The 20,804-nt window shown below is 30.4% G+C and overlaps 1 protein-coding gene across 1 annotated transcript in view; it reads right to left on the reverse strand.

Annotated features, from left to right (window-relative positions):
- LOC100198022 (gelsolin-like protein 2) overlaps positions 1-15,111 on the reverse strand; it is a 29,890-nt gene extending 14,779 nt beyond the window's left edge. The window contains exon 1 of the mRNA XM_065792258.1: positions 14,882-15,111. Within this exon, the coding sequence (XP_065648330.1) occupies positions 14,882-14,953 (72 nt within the window). The 5' untranslated portion in view covers positions 14,954-15,111. The remainder of the gene's footprint in view (positions 1-14,881) is intronic.
- Between the last annotated feature and the right edge of the window lie 5,693 nt (positions 15,112-20,804).

The following is a 20,804-nucleotide window of genomic DNA, read 5'->3' on the forward strand; positions in this document are numbered from 1 at the left end:
TGCAGAAGGACGAGCCTTACCACCTCAGGTGATTCTAATAGAGAAGACAGTAAAACTGCTTCAAAGTTTTAGGTTCTTAATGCCTGAAGGAACAAACTAGAGTCAAAATAAATTTGGATGGACTAAATCCAGGTCAGGTCAGGTTCAAGATCATCACCGTGCTACTGGTATCATATAACCCAATACAACTTACTCCATGCCCTGCTTACTTGTAGGGTTCACTTTTTCAGGCAAAGGCTAGGAGAATCTGACCTAAAAAACCCCTTGCCTCGGGGTTCTTGGATGAGTGAAGGCTAGAGATAGAGTCTTGATAAAAATTTTCATCGTAGTCAGAAGTTAACTGCATCTAGTTACATTCTTGTAGAACGCCTCCTAGGCAAAGACTCTAGGGGTAAGCAGAATAATCTGTTTTCCAGCCTCAAATCCCTTCTTTATCTTAAAGGCTGTTGTAGATATAAACCTGTGTTGCATTGTTTTCTACTTAGGATGATGAATGCTGGATCTTTTTGACTCTGGTCATAGACTTTTGTTTTTGTCTCCTTGATAGTGGTTATGCAACTCTTCCTGTTATCTCCTAATGAGCATAAAGATCTAAAACTCAATTTAATGATTCTAAGGCCGACTAGTAAGGTTTCCCAAACTTTTTGGTAGCTCTCAGAGAGGCTGATTCCAACAACAGCTGCAAAATATTAAAGTATTAACAATGCCATGTTTCGCATGGATACTGTCCCCGTTAATGCTTTTGGTGTGTATTAATGTGGCCAAATAAGGAGCCCTACGTTACAACTTTGGTCCCATGAATGAATAAAGTTCTCTTTAAATTTAAATCATGTCTAAAATAAACTAAAATATTAAACATAAAAAACCATCCCCACCACCTAGCTGTTTCAAAATATCCTTCACAAATATGCATGGTCTGGGAAGCAACTTTCTATCAGTTGAATCTTTGCTCAAAAAATTCATGAGACTTGCTAGCTCTTTGTGAGACTGATTTAAATTCAGCTGTTCTTTTTTCAGAATTCGGTATTGATAAGTATTCTTTAATTTGCAAAAACTCTAATTGTCACATGCTTGGCTTAGGCGCGTACTTTTGCATCAGTTCACCATTTGTGACCATTCTTTTATGTGCTTCCGCTTAGCACCTCTTCACTCTACCGCCTTTCTCATTGCTCTTTTTTGCTCTCCTACATTTCAAGACTGCACTGGTTTAGATGTAATTTATGATCAAATTGACCATGCCTTTTCACTTTAGCCCTCTGCCATTTTTGTTGTTATTGGTGATTTTAAAGCTCATTACACTAAATGGCTTGGCTCTTCATCACTAACCCTGCTGGCACTAAAGCTTAAAACTTCTGTATTTCTCAGATAATTAACTTTATGACTTGTTTTCCAGACAGCCCTAATCATTTACACTCACTATTTGATTTGTGTCTTGTCCCTGACCCTAGCTTGTGTTTAATTTCTCCTTTTTCTCCTTTAGGTGGTTCTGACCATGCAATGATCTCTATAAATATATTTCTTTGTGACGATCATTTGACTGATGTCTTTTTTCTCTCTTCTGATAAAAGCACCTCCTAAGTAACCTCTTGAATCCAGGCAGGAATGGAAACCTCATTCTCCATGGTTTTCACCTTTTTGTATAGCTTTTATATCTAATTGTAATCATTTTTCATCTTTTTCAAAAGAACAACTCTCCTTACAAATGCCTATTATTGCAAGAAATCAATGTAAGTGTTGTCTGATACTAAGTTCCATTATTCTCAGTTTACTAAATCTTGTCTCTTATCTCAGAAGTTAGGCTGAAGAGGCTTTTGGATAATCTTCAACAGTGTCATTAACAAAGGTAGATCTATTATTCCATCTCTTATTCATGGGACTGAACTTATTACCTCCCAAGGATAAGGCAGAACTTTATTTGCAAAGAACTTTTTTCTAATTTGACTCTTGAATCTTATGGTCACACTCTTTATTCCATCCAATTAAACAGGTTAACCCATTGTTAGACATTCAAATCATTCTAGCGTCTGTTGCTCAGGTCATATATCAACTAAACTTTTCTACAGCCTGTTTTTCAAACATTATTCTTGTCATAGTATTGAAAAAGTGTTCCAATAAACTCTCTTCAATTTTCTCTAACCTATTAAATAAGTGCTTAACTGAATCTTGTTTTTCTATCTGCTGGAAAATGGCACCTATGGTTTTGAGTTTCAAAAACTCTGGAAATCATTTTGACCCCTCCAACTATCGTCCGATCAGTCTTCTATCTGTTATTAGCAAGGTCTTTTAGTCAACAATCATCCACAAATTTTTAACATTCCATCTTCAAATAACTTACTGTCAGACATGATTGTCTGACATAAGTTTTTCAATCCTCTCACGGCTTACTTGCTAACTGCTGTGACTGAAAGATTCTTTTGTGCATTAGGCGGAGGCAGCAAGGCTAGGGCTATTGCTCTTTACATATCTAAAGCTTTTGACAAAGTTTGACATGCTGGTCTTCTCCAGAAGCTTGTTTCATACAGTGTATCTGGGAAAGTTTTTTAGATTATTAAATCATTTTTTTCTAACTGCTTTATTAAAGTCATCCTTAAAGGCCAACTCTTCATTTTTAGAAACTTTTTATATACATCAAGGTTCTATCTGTTTTGTTTCTATTCTACATTAATGACCTTCCAAACAACCTTACTTCTAGAGTGGCACTATTTGTTAATGACTCAACTTTATACTCCTGTCTTGACAAAAAGTCTTCTTTTCAATTGTTAAAAATAGGTAGCCCATCTTGAGTCTGATCTCAATTATGTTACAGGTCGGGGCTTGCAGTGGCTTGTGAATTTTAACTCCAATATAATTCAGTTATTTACTGCAATAAATATGACAATACTGTTGACATTTCTTTATTAATGAATGACAACCCGCTTACTGAGTGCTCTTCTTTATATCTTCTCAAATTGTCACTCACTACTTACTTCTCATGGAAACCATATAGACAATCAATTGCTAAATTACCATATACTAAGATTGTTTCTCTTTATCATGCTCCCCATTTTCTTACTCCTGATTCCATTCTCTACCTCTATAAATTTCTTATTTTCCCCTGTATGAAATACTGTTGTCATATTTAGGCTGGTTTATCTGATTATGCTCTTTCTCTTCTAGACAAGGTCTAAAACTGCATTGTAAACTAGTTGGCCCCACTCTATCTGCCAAACTTGAGACTCTAACATCGTTGTAAAGTTGCATTTCTTTCTATTTTCTACAAATACTATTATGGTTGCTGTTAAAAGAAGCTATCATCTCTAGTTCAATCAATTAAAACTTATTCTTGCCATTCAGCAAAGTTTCATCTTTTTACTGTATCTGTCCCTGTATGCTCTAAAAACTTTTTTTTATCTAGTTTTTTTTTTCCACACTTCATCCTTGTGGAACTCTCTCGCATCTTCATGTTTTTCTGACTCATACAACCTTTTACTTTTTAAGTCTTCCATCAACTGTTTCTTCAACTCTCTTATTTTTCTCTTAACTTAATAGTGGTTGCTTGCAGCCTTTTTAGGAGTAAATCAGAATAAAGAAAAATAAATTTCTTTATTCTGATTTACTCCCAAAACTTTTTTAAAAAACATCAGACCACATCATCTACAAGTTTTAATTTTGAACTTAAATTGTCAAATTACCTGCTCATACTATTAATTTAGAGACGTTACTATAAATATGGCACAACCCTTTCCCCATCCCCCTTTCCCTTCACAATCATAAACACACAAATAAAAAGGGGTCTTTCCACTGCAAATATTTTTTTAGAAAATTTAAAAATAAAATATGCAATATTTGCTTTTTATATTTAGTTAATAAAACACGATAAAGTATATAAATAATATTTATTTTATATGCATAAATTATGTTGGAATGCTGTTCGTCAAATTATCTTTGTAACTCTATCGTAATAATTTACATGATTTAATTAGATCATCTTCCAACATTTTAATTAAATTTTGAGGTTGTATAAAATTGAAAAGCTTTGAAATTTTTTTTATTTCTGTAAATCTATCATTTATCTATCTATCATTTATGTTTTGTATTACGCTGATTTAAAAATCAGCGTAAAACAAAACAAAGAAAAAAGTTATTTTCTTTAAAATATTTTTTTTTTAAAGAAACGAGATTCAAATAATTATTCAATCAAATAAGTAAAATCATTAGTGAAAAATCATCCGAGCATTCAGAATACAAAAAACAAGTTAGAAATGATCAAGTAGAAGTCTGAAGTGATCAAATAATGAACATGGATGAGCCTGGCAAGAAAAATTCTGGTGGCAAAAGAATGAGAGAAGCAAATTTAAAACGAATTGCAAATCTAAATGTTGTTGCGTCTTTGCCAAAATTGACTACATTTTTCGCAAAAAAATTGTTTTTTTGCGAAAAAAAAGCCGTGGATTCTTGCATATGTAGCAACAATCTTCTGGATTCGTTGACTGGTAATGAAGAACAATATAGGAATGAAGAACAATACATAATAAAGAACAACAAAGTATTTTTTTCGACCTTGCCGACTGGATACAAAGTTGTGATCTGGTTGAGTTCATTACAACAAATCAACAAAAAAGAGACGCTAACGGCACTGATTTTTTAAGGTCTAAAACACTAAACAATGCTGGAACTTTGCAACGCGCTTTAAAAGAGCTATTTTTTTGAAAGCTTATAAATGGATAAAAGAAAGCAATTTGCTGGTATATTCTGCTAACAATTGTAGTGTTTACTGAAAACCTTGCTTCTTTTTCGGGAAAACTAAGAGTTTCTTAACGAGCAAAAAAGGGTTTTGCAACTGGAAAGTTCCTCATAAAACAATCAGTGAGCATGAGTAATCTGCTGAACATAATAAATCTCTATCGTTATTATTCGGAGTGAATGCATTTCCAGGGTTGTGATTTTGTTAAACAGTTTCAGAGTGAAAAGGAATATTGAAGAGATATGTTGCGTCGGGTCGTGTTTGTCACTAAATTTCTTTCTTCCAGGTAAAATTTAATTATATTTATATTTTAAGATTATTTATCTTCTTAACCAATTTGTCTATTGATATATACATATTTTTATGGAGACTTTTTTTTGATCTATCAGAGAGTTAGCATTTTGTGGATTAGATAAAAAATGTCATTACTGATATTTTCTTAACTAATTAGAGTTTCTAGCTAAATACAACCCATTTTTAGCTTAACATTTATGTACTCACGTTAACCAAGGTAAAGATAGCACTTCCTATTTATATGCTGACATTTGTTGTTTGGTATTCAATGCCTGACGTAAAACCAGTTAAATGTTTTTTATTATTCATTCAAATAAGAGGTCATGGGGCAGCATTTATGCTTCATCTTTTCAAAGAGACATCAGAGATGCCCGGCATCAAGATCACAGATAGCCGTGGGTTGTTGTATTATGATGCCTTTAATATTTCTGGGGCCTACACTGGGGTTTCAAGTCCGTATCAAGGAGTTAAACTTACTAGCTGAATATGTTTCATGCGCCGGCCATTCTTTGAATCTAGTTGGTCTTGCTGCAGCAGAGCCTTGTGTAACAGCTGCATCTTTCTATGGCTATCTTCAACAGCTATATAACTTTTTCTGCTTCAACGCATTGCTGGGAAGTCTTGAAATCACAACTGGAAAATGGTGTAAAGATTCCAAAAAGTCTCTCACAGGCTAGATGGTCTGCACGTGTAGATGCTTGTTCTGCTCTTTAAATGGGTTATTCTAGTTACAAGGTATAATAATCAGAATCAGTATTTGAGTGCTTAGTTGTCAATAGTACATATATATTTATATATATGAAAAATGTGTTTAAACTTCAAGGTTGCCTTTAAAGAACTGAACAATCACAAAACGTAACAGCCAAACACGATAATAGAAGTTAGTAGACTTCTCAGGAAAATGGATAAGCAGGAGACAAATGTCATGATAGTCATCTGGAATACAATTATAGAAAGGTTCAACAAAGTGAACAAAATGCCTCAAGCCGTTGAAATCAGCTTATCAGTATTAAATGAACTGTATAGCTCTCTTTCTATTTTTGTTCAAGAGGTAAGATCAGGTTTTGACAAAATTAAAAAAGAAGTGATGGTGTTGGTGTACACCAAAAAGTACTCTACTGACAGAAACGATAGCACACAAAAGCCAACAGGATTAACATCCATTGAGGCAACAGACATTAATGGAAAAGGAAAAATGATTGCTGAAGTTAGTATCATCATGGATCAATTTTTAGTTGAGTTTGAGAGGCGAAAACAAGCTTATACTCTTCTTATCTTTTGTTTTGGATTTCTTGTTCGCCTTTCATATATGGATTCTGTTGCAATCACATCTCTCGCCCAAGAACCTTTAAAAATCTATCCGAACGATGCGGGCATTAATTATCCAAACGAATGTTTAGACATTTCAAGAGCTTTGTTCCCACTTTAATTGAAATTGGTAAACAGTGAAACTAGTAAACCAAATCATTCAGATTTACTTTTGATTATTTGATCAATGAAATTAATATCCACATCCCCTAACGTCAACGCCATTTTAAGGATGCTTCTTTCTGCCGCTGTCACAAGTTGTCACGGAGCAAGATCCTTTTCAACTCTAAAAAGGGTGAAAAATTGCTCAAGGTTTAATAGTGGACAAAAACGCTTGTAAGCTTTGGCCGTTTTTTAAATTGAAAATGTTCTTTTTTAAAAATATTAACGTGGAAGGTGTGATTGATAAATTCGTTTATTTAAAAAGCCGCTGCAAGATATTAAAATAATTTATCAACCTATAAATGCAAAAATGTCACCTATAGGTGACATATAATTAAAACACTTCAGCAGAGTAAAACAAAATTTATACATTTCTAAAGTATACATAGTTTTCATCTAAAGATTTAAATTTCGTTTTACCCTGCTGAAGTGTTTTAACTACATGTGGAAAAAAAGATCTGATTGTCTATAATTACCACGTTAACTTGTTGGTTTTTGATCTTACGCAGTAATATTTATCATGTAAAATATATTTATTATGTAAAATATATTTATTATGTAAAATATATTTAAAAAACCGTGTTTAAGAGGTAGGTGGGGGAAGGGGAGAGGGTTGGAGAGGCCACAACCGTTGTGATAATACCATAAGGACTTCTGGGAGCATCTAAATAACCTAAAAAAAAAAACAAAAAAAAACGTTATTTTTCTAGGGGGCTAGGATGACCTAGAGACGGGCCTGGGTAACAGGTATTGTCATTAATAGCAATATTGTTGTGTTTACATCTGATAAATCGTGATTTTTCTGCACTTAGGGTATTCTTAATTGGCAAGGCAGTTGTCGCCTAGATAGATAAAGGCATATCCTGGATTGATCCAGGCATAAACATGCAACAGAAACTTTTACGGAGTTGTGCCGGTTGGGTTATGCATGGGCTTTGATTACCTTTATGTATTAGTTAAAATGATTTTATTCTGATCAGAATAAAAGTACTTTAACTAATATATAAAAGTAATCAAAAACCATTTATAACCCAGTCGGCACAACTAATTTACTTATTTGTTAAAAATCTAGATTTAATTATTTATTTAAAATATATTTTAAACAAAGAAGTAAATTTAGTCAATATAGGGGTGAGATGCTTGATTCCAATGAGATACTAGATATCTTAGTGAGAGACTAGCATATCCTTTAAAATTTGGCGTCCATAAAACTTTATCACTATCCTGTTGAAGTACTTGGGAGACGATCTTTTGTATGGTGAAACACTTCGGTGGCAACCTTTTTGTATGATGAAACACTTGGGTGGGGACCTTTTTGCATACTTTATTTCATCAAATGGTTTCTACTTCAGAAAACAACAAAGGCTTTTATTAAGATTGTTTTATGACATTTTTGTGACTTTTTCTATTTGTGACATTAAATCTTTGTTTTAAGTTAGCAAGGTAAGTTATTACAACTTCAATTTGTTAGTTTATAATTAGAAAAAGTAAAGTAGAAAAATGAGTTTTTTTAAATTTTAGAGTAGTAAATAATTACGACTTTCTCACAATGTGTTTATATGGCTCAATGCTCAACGTATATTTAAAAGAAATTTAGTTAAAAAAATAAACCCTTGTTTTTGTGCGCGTAATGTTTTTTAAAAGTATTGGCTAAATTCCTGTCAATTAATAAATACTTGTAGATTTTAATAATAAAAAAAAAAAGAATTGTTCTAATTCTTTAATTTTTTATTGTATCAAAAATATCTTTCCAACGATACCAAATGTATTGATTTTGGTTTACTTTTTAAAAAAATACCAATTTTGGTTTACTTTTAAAAAAAACCATCTATTGAATAATTGCAACTGTAGTGAAAAAAAACTTAGTTTGTTGCCTTAGTTACCTTGAGTGTTCCAACATACAAGATACAACACACGCAACTTGAATTAAACCTAAGCAAGATAGCTGCGGCTGGTACCAAGGTTTTTTCGATAGAAACCTTCCACTGGCTTTAAGGACACCAAAAGTCGTAGTTTTTAGGTGCCATACATTTGGTGAATTCTTCACTAAGTTAACAAATATTTATAGAAACGTTTATGAAATACTAAAAAAACTTGTCTTAATACAGTACTCAAACCTGCTAAAATTATTGCTGTGAAAGGGCCGAAGCAGATGGGCAAATTACGCCTGAAGAACAAGGCAAACCTTTTGAAGTGTTTGCTCAGATATTCCTCGAAAAATTATAACAAGACCAGTTTCTAAATCATGCGTTGCCTGGCAGCAATCCAATGAAATCTTCGTTAATGGATAGCTTGCCTAACTTTTTTCAATTTGTTGAGCCAAGCAAAGACGCATAGACGCTTTTAATAGTTTTAAAAAATCATAAAAGCTACTGCTCAGTGGAGGATATTATGTACATGAAACCCAACGCCATGATATCTTTCACAATATTATCTTATATAATGCCTGATCTATTTTGAAAAAAGAGGTGACAAAAGAGCTGAAAAAGTGAAGTTTGAAGAACTTCTTTTTAAGGAGATAGCTAAAAATAACCACAATTAATAAGAACATGTTTCGCATAAAACATTTAAACTTATTGATCAGTGGGAGGTCAATCTTGTCAGTTTTGCGGGTATTAATGGTAGCTTTAATTTTCTTTCACATGATAAACTTATAGGTTTTAGTTATAATTTCTAGGTTTTAGTTATAATTTCTTATTAAGAAAAACTAGGTTTTAGTTATAATTTCTTATTAAGAAAAAAAATTTTAACTTTATGTTGAGAAAGTTTTGTTTGTTAAAGGACATATTTTGAAAATAAATTTTTTTGATATATTGTCATATGATTTAAATATTTTTTTATGCTTTATTTGACTTCTTGACTAAGAAGCGACTAATTGGACCTGTCCGGTCCAATTTGCTGACTTTACGTCAGCAAATTGGACCGGACAGACCTGCAAAATCTGTTCTCCGTCTATCAGAGGCCAAGAATACTTGCATTATAAAGTGTAAACATAAATTTAATGATAATGCTTTTTAAATAATGGTTCTTATTTAGTTCAGTTTATTTCGATATGTCATTTTTTTTTAAAAAAAAAGGTTTTTAAACAAAGTTAGTTGTTCAGTTTGTACCATTGTAAACTTCAGATAACAGAAGTGAAAATTGAGAAAATAAGTTGACTTGTTTAATCATGCTGATTAAATCATATGGCAATTAAACGCAGAAAGCACATTTAAAATTCCTTAATACAAGCTTTCCAATGATTACACAATTTATTACTAGAACCACACTGCCGGCTAAAAGTTTCCGGACACTTGGATTTTGTTTAATTTTTTAATTAAAACTCTAATAATTGTTTCAAAAAAATTCAAATATCATATTTATTTTATAAAAGATACATATACACTCAAACCTCTTTTTGTGCGGTAGATAGGGACCGCATAAAAGAAAACGCATTAAAAAAATCACATAAAACTTCAGGAGTGAGTACCTATAAAAAATAGTTTTCAAAACAATATTAAAAACATTTTTTTTATGCGGTTAGATACCGCAAAAAAATTCAATTCAACTCTTATATAAAAAATATTTAAAAGTTAACGTTGTAACGCAATTATATAAGATCGCACAAAAAAAATCGCTTAAAACAAAACGCACAAATAAAGTATCGCATAAAAAAAGAACGCATAAAAAGAGGTTTAAGTGTAGTTACTATTTAAGAAAAAAAAAAAGAAAAAAAATGAAATAAAAAAAATACTAACAACACTATTATTATTAAACTGTCTTTTCGTCAAAAAAATAACCCACGAGTTTTTATTACTTTTTTTGCGATCCGTGGCATCCTATTTATTAGTTTATTTATTATTTCGGGTGTAATTGATAACCAGGATTCTTCTAATATCTGCCACAGGTGCTCTTAGGATGTTGGGCATTTTTGTCTGACCTTTCTGTCCAATTCTTCCCACAGTAACTCTATTGGGTTCAAATCTGGTGATTGGACCGGTCAGGTCATGTTTTTGAGGACACCGTTATCCTCTTGTTTCTTTATATAGTTCTTTCATAATTTTGAGGTGTGTTTAGGATCATTGTCCTGCATAAAAACAAAACCACGTTCAATAGTTCTTAAGCAAGAAGGTATAGCATTGTTTTCTAGAATTGTTTTATATTGTTCTTTTTTCATAATACTCATAATTTTAACTAGGTCACCTACACCAGCTAATAAAAAACATCCCCATGCCATAACTGACCCACCACCATGCTTGATTGTCGGCATGTAAATTCTACGTCTTTGCCCAAACAGTTTAAATTTGGACTCGTCAGTCCATAGAACTTTTCCCCAGTCTTCTTTTGTCCAATTTTGGTGGTCTATAGTCCATTGAAACCTTTCCTTTTTATTTCCAATCCGTAGCAACACTTTCCTGACCGCTATACGGCCTGAAAGTATTGTTGTCTTCCGTGGTCTACCAGTTTTTTTTTGTCTTCAAAAATGCCTGTTTCTTTCCATCGTTTGATGGTATCTTGTACAGTACTTCTGGCAACTTTTAATTTTTTGCAAATTTTACAAACTGAGTAACTTTCTTTATGTAATGTAATTATTTCAGAACGTTTTGCAACCGTTAAAGAAAGTTTTTTACCCATATTTTAAATTAAATAATCGAATTATAAAATTTCAAAACTTTTTTCAAGATTTTTCAATGCAACCGTCATTAATACCAAATGAAAACTAAACAAAACTAAATATTCTTAATCATTTTAGTCGGCTATTATTATATTATAAATATTTACTTCATGATTTAACAAATAAATAACTTTAACAAGACCAAACTCTTAAGAGTAATGTAACGTTATATATCAAGTTAAAATAAACAATTAAAAAAACAAACTTATTTATGTAAGTTTGAGGTCAGTAATACCCAATTACTGACCTCAAACTTAAATAAACACTTAAAATTAGTAAGTTTAAGTATTATAAATTAATATAATTGATTAATTTAATGATACAGGATAGATTTTAGCTTTTTATAAAAAAATATCAATTGTGTGGAAACTTTTGGCCTGCAGTGTTAGTAATTTATTTAAACATTTTTTAATGATGTTTTATTTAATGTTTATGATGTTTTAATTGATTCATAACTTTACTTAATAAGTTTATTTTTCCGCAGATTGTAAAGCAATACTAAAATGTGAAGTAAAAAATTAATACAATCTTATTTTTAGTCTAAGATTAAGTATTTTTTGTTTATAAAACGTTTACTTATTTAAATTATTGATAAAACTTAAACTCAAAAAAAATATTTTTAATGACATAACTACACTTTTACACGCAAATTAAAGTTTTTATGTAAACAGTGATCTATTTTAACTTACATGAGTGTTAAACTTTCTTAATCAGAATTGTATTATGTGCTAATTCTTTAATAAAACACTTTAATAATTCGCCACTTTAAAAAATTTTACAAAAAGTTTATTTTTTAAATCAGTTTCTTTCAGGTTTTTAAAGGTTATCTATGACAAGGCATCAGTTTCATACAATGAAAATCAAAATATTGAGAATAGAAAAATTATAAACATAGAATCGGCATTTCGTGGTATCATGTATTAACAAAGAAAATCGCTGATACTAGTAAATCTTTATCCTGTTCAAAATGGTGCTTTCAATGAACTAAGTAATATAGAGGAGAAAAAAATATTGCTCAGAAGAGCCTTAAGAATAATATGACTCTAAAAACGGCAACACTTCAACTCTTTTCCTTATTATTTAAAAACTGCAAAAAGACTATTCATTACATTGTTTTGGATTTTAATTTTATGCTATCAAATTTAATAGAGAGTTTTTAAATTTGAATTTTGAAATCAAAAACAAAGTTTAAAAAAGTATTTAAGAATCTCTTCAAATCTAAAACAACATTTTAGAATCTTTCAATTATCTAAAAAAACATTCTAACATCTATCAAAACCACACCTTAAAAAACATTTTAAAATCATATCCCACATATACGTAAAATTTAATTTTTAATTGGGTTTAAAAGCATAACAACAAGCTTTCCATACTAGAAATATTTAAAATTTGTCAGGTTTAATGATACTTTCTGCTACTTCAGTTAAAAAAATATATAAATATATTGTATAGTCTAGATACAGTAGACTATTTAATGCATGAAAAATAGCTTTAACAAAATTAATTTTTTATATTTTCAACCCATTTTTTTTTTTACCTTTTTGCATTAAAAAAGTCTTTTGTTAAATTAAGTTAAGTAAAATAAATAGATAAACTTAACTATTAATACCTATTATTCTATCATAATTAAAAATTTATTATATCTTCTATAAAAAAAATTTGAAGAAAAACGACTAAAAAAAAAGTTTATAAGAAAAATATAGACATTGGATAATATAATTTAAAGAAATTAAAAATATATATATAATGGAATTTTTACTTGACCTAAATATTTAAGCCTTGTTTACAACATTAAAATTTCAATGAATTTCTTTGAATAAGTATTAGATTATTTTATTATTATGAATTTTTATTTAATCAAAAGTGTTTTGCGAACTCATGTGTGTGCCTAGAATGTTTTTTCAACATTGTTTTAAAAGATATTGTTTAAAACAAAAAAACAATGATTCTATCATTTGTTAATTACTAGTTGTGATATTTATAATTATTAAGTAAAATACTCAACACTTTTCAAGAGATAAAAAAAAAGGAAACTGAGGGTTGAAAACTGAGGTAAATGCTTGTTCTACAGTGACTTTTTGTTCAGTAATAGTTTTTCATGAAATTGGTAGTGAGTATTTTATCATGAAGTACTAGAAGTACATCACTTACGTAACGGATAAACTTTTAAAGATTGTAAAATTGAAAATTTGCGTTTAAGTAAACAAGTCACCAATAGTATGCAAGCAGCAAATAGAAGATAGTTATACAAACTATTTTTTTAATGTATAAAAACTAACCTATATAGTAAATATAATGCTTTTGTAGTAATTGTGTAACATTACAAATTTTCACAAAGCCATCATAAAACGTAACTTAGAAAAAAGAAAACCTTCTGAAAGCTAGATAACTTTGGGTGTGCCATTAAAAGTAATCTTTATTACTTTTATGTTTTAAAAAAAGCTGGTTTTACAACAGGTTTTTATTTTACAGAAACTTTAACTCCTGGTAAACGACATCAATTTTGTTCACAAAATGCTTCATCTTGGAGCAATTATACCAACCTAAGTGCCCTCAATTATGTAAACCTACTGAGAGACGAATTACTCTTAAAATACATGCCTGGTCAAGCACAAAAAAAAGCGTTTAGTTAACTCATATGGTTTAGAATACCTAAAATCACATATTCTAGTAAATATATTGTGAAAAGGAGTTGATTTTGTGCTTTATCACATCACAACGAAGGAATAAATGGTGCGATAAAAATGTTGCAGTATTTTAGTGTACAAGAAAATGTTACACAATCAACAACAAACTTTTTGCAGACAATTTATAAAAAAATAAAAATAATAAAATAATTTTAGTAATATTTTATAACATACTTTTGATTAGATGAAGCTTTTGGGTTGTGATTTTAAGGACATATTCCTATTAACATTAAACTGAACTTGACGAATTTCAAGTATATTTCAAGTACATATTTTGTAAAACAAAATTATAGTCTTGAAATTGGACAAAAACTTTATTAAACGCAATTGTGAACTTACAAGTTTACTGCGGATTACCTGCACAACACTTATTTCAAAATTGGCTTGAAACAAACAGGATTGTTTTTTTCAGTTATCATACAAAAGCAAATTTTACTAAAGTTTTTTAATTAATTTTATTTAATCTTTTTTAGTTGTTAAAAATTTAGTTGTTTTCATTGAAAGCAGCTAAACATCTTATTTTGTCTAAAAAATCTTATTTTATTTATTTATTTTAATTTTATTTTGTTCCTCTTTTATTTTTGGATTACTTTTTTTGCGTTAAAAAAAGTTACTCTAGATCATCTAAAAAACATTCTATTATCACTAAATTATTTAAAATTATTCAATCACTATTGATAAGTATCCTTTAAACCAAATATATAACTTAAATAAAAAATTAAAAAATGTTTTTTTCAATAATCAGAATTAAAAAAAAGTTCAAGGAACTTAATTTTAATTCTGATTATTTTTAGGGTGGAAAAGAAGTTAGGAAAATGATAGGAGGTGAGAGGAGTTTGAGATTTTACCTGTTCCTCAAATTCATTGTTAAAACTTTCAAAAGCTACAAATTTATAATACTGCTTTTGTAGGGAAACACTTTATATTAAAATATTGCAAATACATAACAACATTTAAATTCCTGAAAAAAACTCCGCAAAGATTTTACTTATTTAATATTGGCTTAACAATCGAAGTTCAAATTCATCAAAATATATAGATAAATAAGTTTACTTTTCTATCTTCTGAACTTCCAAACTTTTCCAGATTACTATCTTTCCAATTAAATTCGGATTCCTTTCGCATTTTTTTCAAAGTTCTAATTAAACAAGAAAAATATTTTAAAGACTTTCACTATGAAAAGCAATCTAAAAACCTTTGTTTTATAGCAAGTGAACGTTTCTACATTTATAACGAAAAGATATTAAAAGCGTTTAATGCCATCTTTACATTTGCATTAAAACGTATTTAAAGCAGTATTTAGAAATAAATAATTTAAAAAAAATGTATTTTAATTGTTGTATGAGAAAAGGCGGGTTTATAACAATTGAATTTAATTATTGTTCAGCTTATTGTTTTAATAGAAGTATATGATATTTTAGCCAACTTAGTTTATTTTACGAATAGTTTAGCATTTGTATTCTAATTTGGCTAACAATTAAACTGAAAAAAAAGCTTAAGACTCAAATGAATTCTTTTGTTATGTGGAGTTAAGAAAGTTTCAAAAAAATTTTCCATTAATTTATCTGTAAAGTAAATTTTAAAATAACTTTACCAACCTGAATAAATATATTTCTTAGAGTATCCTGACTAATTCTGATTTTGGAATATTTTTATGACAAAAGCGGCTGTTATTAATATTGTACATTAGAAGCTATCGTATATTGGACCTTTTGAAAACGTTCGGCTTATCGAGACCACGATAAATACACACAACAGGCACATTAATATAGTTAAACAGTTTACTTATACAGGAGTTAGTTTACGTTGATTTTGAAAAAAAATTAAACTACAATGCTCTTAAAAATATGATAACTTTTACACATATTTAATACTTTCTAGCAGAGCTATTGAGTTATATAGAATAAATTTTATATGATGTCGCAACTTAGGGCCGCCCAGAGAGGAGAAGGTGGGGGAGGGGGGAGACAGGATACATTTTACCTAGGCACATGGACAAAAATGGCACATGCGAACCTTATTAAAAATTTTTTTAATTATGACTAGCAAGCCGACTGAACATATTTTTTTTGAGCTAGATAATGGATCACTGGTTTCTAGCTGAATCATTTTAAATATTCCTGCCCGTGAGTGTGCTAATCAGTCTAGTACTAATGCAATCATAAATTACGGCCCGGTGATTTTTTTTTTTTTGTATATATGTATATATCAGTCTCTTTACCATTTAAATAAAAGATATAATCTTCAAAAATGTACCAAAAAATTGGCATCTAATAAATCAACGAACGACAAAGCAGTCAAAGTATAGCTTAACAGCCGTATTATTCATAATCGGATATTCATAATTTTATTTCGAAAATAATTGTAAAAATTCTATTGAAAAGGCTCACGCCACCATCAGTTTTGACAAACTCTTAAGTCCAAGAGAGTCATCTTTCCTTTCAAATCAAGTAATCCAGGTATTGTTTAATAATTTTAATTAGTTATTACATAGGAATTTATGTGTATGTTTTAATGACGTATGTCAGTACATATCCGTACATTGAAAATTTTTAGGGGGAGTTGTTTTTAAAAAACAGTAGTTTATATTAGCAAAAAAATACTACTCGATTTTTATAGCAAAATGTATGCGAAACAAAGGTAATTGGTAAGAAATGCGGGGTTCATCACACCAATCGACCCCAACTGCTGTGCACGCTTGCAATATTTGAATGGCTATTGTAATAATTGTTACGAGAGAAAAAAACATTTTTTTGAATGATTTTAAGCAAAAAAAGCACGATTTAAAACAAAATAGAATTATACTTGTATTTTTGGTAAAATATTTTGTAAGATTTTTAGAATTTTAAAAAATGATGCTATGTAACATCAATCAGTTTAGTTATTCTCATTCTAATACTTTTTAAATATTCAGTCTTAATACATTGATTCCAATTCATTTAATATTGTGAAATTGCATTAAATTAATATTTTGAATTCATACAAAGAAACAAATCAATTTTGTACTTCGATTTGTCCGCCTAGGATCTGACAACTAATAGATAGTATAAGAGTGATTTCTGAAGGTAGAAAACTTGGAGGAAAACAAGGGTTCTGACATTGCAAAGCAGAAAATAGACGTTTTGGGTCAAACAAATTAATTTAAAAAACTGTAGAAGTCAGAGTTATGATACCGGGGCTAGCATTTCCGGTGTATATAAACGAGGGCAGGCCATCATTGTTCATATCTTGCAGTGCGCGTCTCAATCTAGCTGGCTATTATGAAATCTATTTTGTGGAATCCTCTACTGTAGTCACGAACTATTTTAGCAATATCCAATCGTTGTATAACTTTTTTAGTAGTAGCCCGATGCGCTGGAAAATTTTGACTGAAGCAACTAAGCTGTCCCTTCACCAAACGCATCAAACAAGATGCAGTGCGCGCACAAAGACTTCAAGGTCATTATTGAAACAACTAAAAGAAATATTGAACTCGTTGCAACTTTTTTTAAGATCTTGATTTAGAAGACCATCAACTAACTTTAGATAAGACACTCAAAAAGTGGATTCAATCATTTGAGTTTCTTGTCTTTACTTCTTTTTGGTTTAAGGCTTCCCTATGTTTAAACAATGTCTGCCTCTTTCTTCAATCAGAATCATTTATTTGGACGAAGGTTTTTAAAGTTATAGACAAAGTTTTTAAAGTCTCTATTTGATGATCTTAACCAACAGCGTTCTTCTTGGCCCCAAATTTTCTGAAAAGCAAAACTGGTTCCATCTGGGTTGGCCTAGTTTGGGTTCCAAAATGACTTTGTTGAGAAGAACAACGAAAAGATGAACACAGCCCACTTCCACGAAGACGAATAAAAGGGTTTTGAGTTGAACGTATTTTATAATGCTCTCGACGCGCTACTTCAGAAGATAAGACAGCAGAATGAATACAGTTGTTTTCAATAAACTGTAATGTGATAAAGGGGATAAGCCTTATGTCTATTGTATTAAGCATAATTATCACTGTTTATCTTAAAATAAGGAAGATATACAGCAAAAATCATGCTTAATTCAATATACCCAAGAATCCAATATTTTGAGCACCGACCAAAAATTGACCCCAGGCACAACAAAGTGTCTGTGCGGCACGCCAATTTTGAAACCCTATACTGGCTCAGAAAAGGCAAAAAATGGGCTAATTTTGAAAAAGAGGTGTGCGCGCGTTTGTTAATACTAAAAACTAAAACAATTGTCAAAAAGTCCATTGAACTAAAGTGAAATTGAATAATTACACAAAAAATCAAATAATGTTAAAAAACAAACATTACTTTATATCAAACTTGTACATTGAGTTAAATAAAGTTTTACAAAACTTCAAAACTCAAAATAACCGTGATATTTAGATTACAAAGTGTTATTTTGGAACAATGGCCAGCAATCAACAAAAAGCTGTTCTCTACAGGGAATGAAGAACTTTTCAACTGTGCTTTTCTAATCAAACTCCGTGAAAAAATGTTAATATAATATTGTGAAGCAATTAAAGGACAACAACCCAGAATGATTACTTAGGACTGTTAAACTTATGCCTTACTTTTCTTGATCAACTACAACAACGGAGTTTAATGTAAAGTTTCAATCTCCAGGTGCAACACACAATGTATGTTGGGTGGCCAAAGCTATATATTGTCTAAAAATATATTTGTTTAAGGATCAATTTGTTATTACTGCAAGGGAAAAAATGAAACATCAGGCATGTCTTTTTGTGGCATTTATATATGGATAGTTTGGAATGAAGCGTCTTTAGCTGAACAAGCACCATTTAATGATCTCAAGCTTCTTCAATGGATTAAAGAATACCCAAATCGTACAATTAAAACTGCTGCAGCAAAATCTTTTCATCGCAGTTTCTGGAATTTTTTGAACATTCAGTAGGATTGTTTTTCTTTGATTCCTGTTTGATTCCCCAACAACAACACCAAGAAAGATATGGCAAACAACCTAAAACTAGGTTGTCTAATTCGATTGTAATAATCCATTGTCTTCTTTCACCACACAACGCACTATAGAACTTTTAGATCTAATTTTAAAGAATGACAAAGAAAAAGCTGAATCATTTTAATCAAAGCATCTTTAGAGTGGGAAATAGATTCAACATATCTTAAAATGAAGCGCAAGGTTTGTCAAATGAAGGGCATCAATGCTTGTGCAGAACGAGGAATAGCACTTAATACATCCTTTAACTCATGATTAACAAAAGATGAAAACCAAAAGCAGTTTCTTCTTCGATTGATTGATCTTTACCGGAAGGAATTTCCTGTTGCATTAAAGTCTGCCCTGATGAAGATGATAATTCATGATAGATAGTTAATTTTTAATTGTCTAGTGCTTAGTAATAGAATGTAGTACACAAAAAATACTGTACTAAATATCTATTTAACAGTATTGTTTTTTAACAATAAGCATTGACAATCCACATAATAGTAACTAAATGAAAAATTATTATAAAATAATGAATAAAATTTTTTTTTTTATCTTTTTTTTACATCAAAAATGTGACAAAACATGGCAACCCCTATATATTATCCAATTTGCTTCAAATTTTGCCCAATAATAACTATTGTCATATAGAACAAGGAAAAGGTTGAGGACAACCAAAGTTTTAAACCTAAAAATTTTTTATCACTCTAATATATATATATATATACAGGCCCTGTATATATATATATATAATCAGAGGGGGAACCACATGGGCCATATGGCCTGGGCCTCCGATTTCGAAAATTGGATTTCGAAAGCCTGCATTGGTCAAGCTTACGACAACGGCTGCTAATAGTTATGGCTGGAAGCTTACGACAACGGTGCTAATAGTTATGGCTGGAAAGTATAACGGGGTGCAAGCGGTTTTGATACAAAAAAATCCAAATTGTATGTTTTCTAGCTGCGGAAATCACTCATTAAATTTAGTTGGTGTCGATTGCGTTGAATCATGCAAAGAAGCAGTAACGTATTTTGGAACAATTCAGCAAATGTACAATTTATTCAGTGGTAATTCTCAACGGTGGGAAATTTTAAAACAACATCTTCCTGTTTCGTTGCATGGAATGTCCAAAACAAGATGGTCAGCACGGATTGATGGTGTTAAACCAGTTGCACAACATTTGAACTCAGTAAGAAGTGCTTTAAATGAACTTGGGAACTCAATGCTATTCAAAAGTATATTTCCAAATTTGATTGCATTTTGATGCCGTCTATCTGGATGAAGCTACTCACAATGGTTCATTAGACAAATCTAATCATCGAGGCACGCCAAGCCACTTTTGATATTGAAAAGGATAACATTGAAAATCTATGTAATGACATTCAAAGGTAGCAAGAACAGTTTGATAAAATTTTAAATGAGTCAAAATTTGTTGAAGAAATATTGGTGTTTCATGTGAGTTTTTAACTAATTGTCATTTTCCAAGTCAAGATGATGTTGAGTTGTATTTCAAAATCAATGTATATTTTGTCATCATTGACTCAATTCAATCTGGCCTCACGCGACGATTTCAGTCGTTACAAGAAATTTGTAAACTTTTTGGATTTCTCTGGCAGTTTAAAAATTTGAATGACGAAGATCTTGTATTGGCTGCTCAACATTTTCAGCACAAATATGACAAAGAAATCTCACAAGAACTTGAAAATGAGGTTTTATTTCTTAAAAGATTCTATGGTGCTAATTTTAAACTAGATTGCACACCAAAAAAATTGCTGGAAGAAATACTTGGACTTGGTCTTTCAGGTTTCTTTCCAAACATTACAATTGCATTACGATTTTTTATCAGCTTGCCTGCATTGACGACTTCGGGTGAACGCACATTTAATGTTTTAAAGCAAATAAAAAATTATCATCGTTCAACTCTGGGACAGGAACGGTTGAATGGACTTGCTATGTTGAATATAAATTGCGATATTGCACGAAAACTAGATTTTTTAAATATGCGAGTGCTTCCAACAAGTTTAACTG

This window comes from Hydra vulgaris, chromosome 03 (assembly GCF_038396675.1).
Source record: "Hydra vulgaris chromosome 03, alternate assembly HydraT2T_AEP".
Lineage (NCBI taxonomy): Eukaryota > Metazoa > Cnidaria > Hydrozoa > Anthoathecata > Hydridae > Hydra > Hydra vulgaris.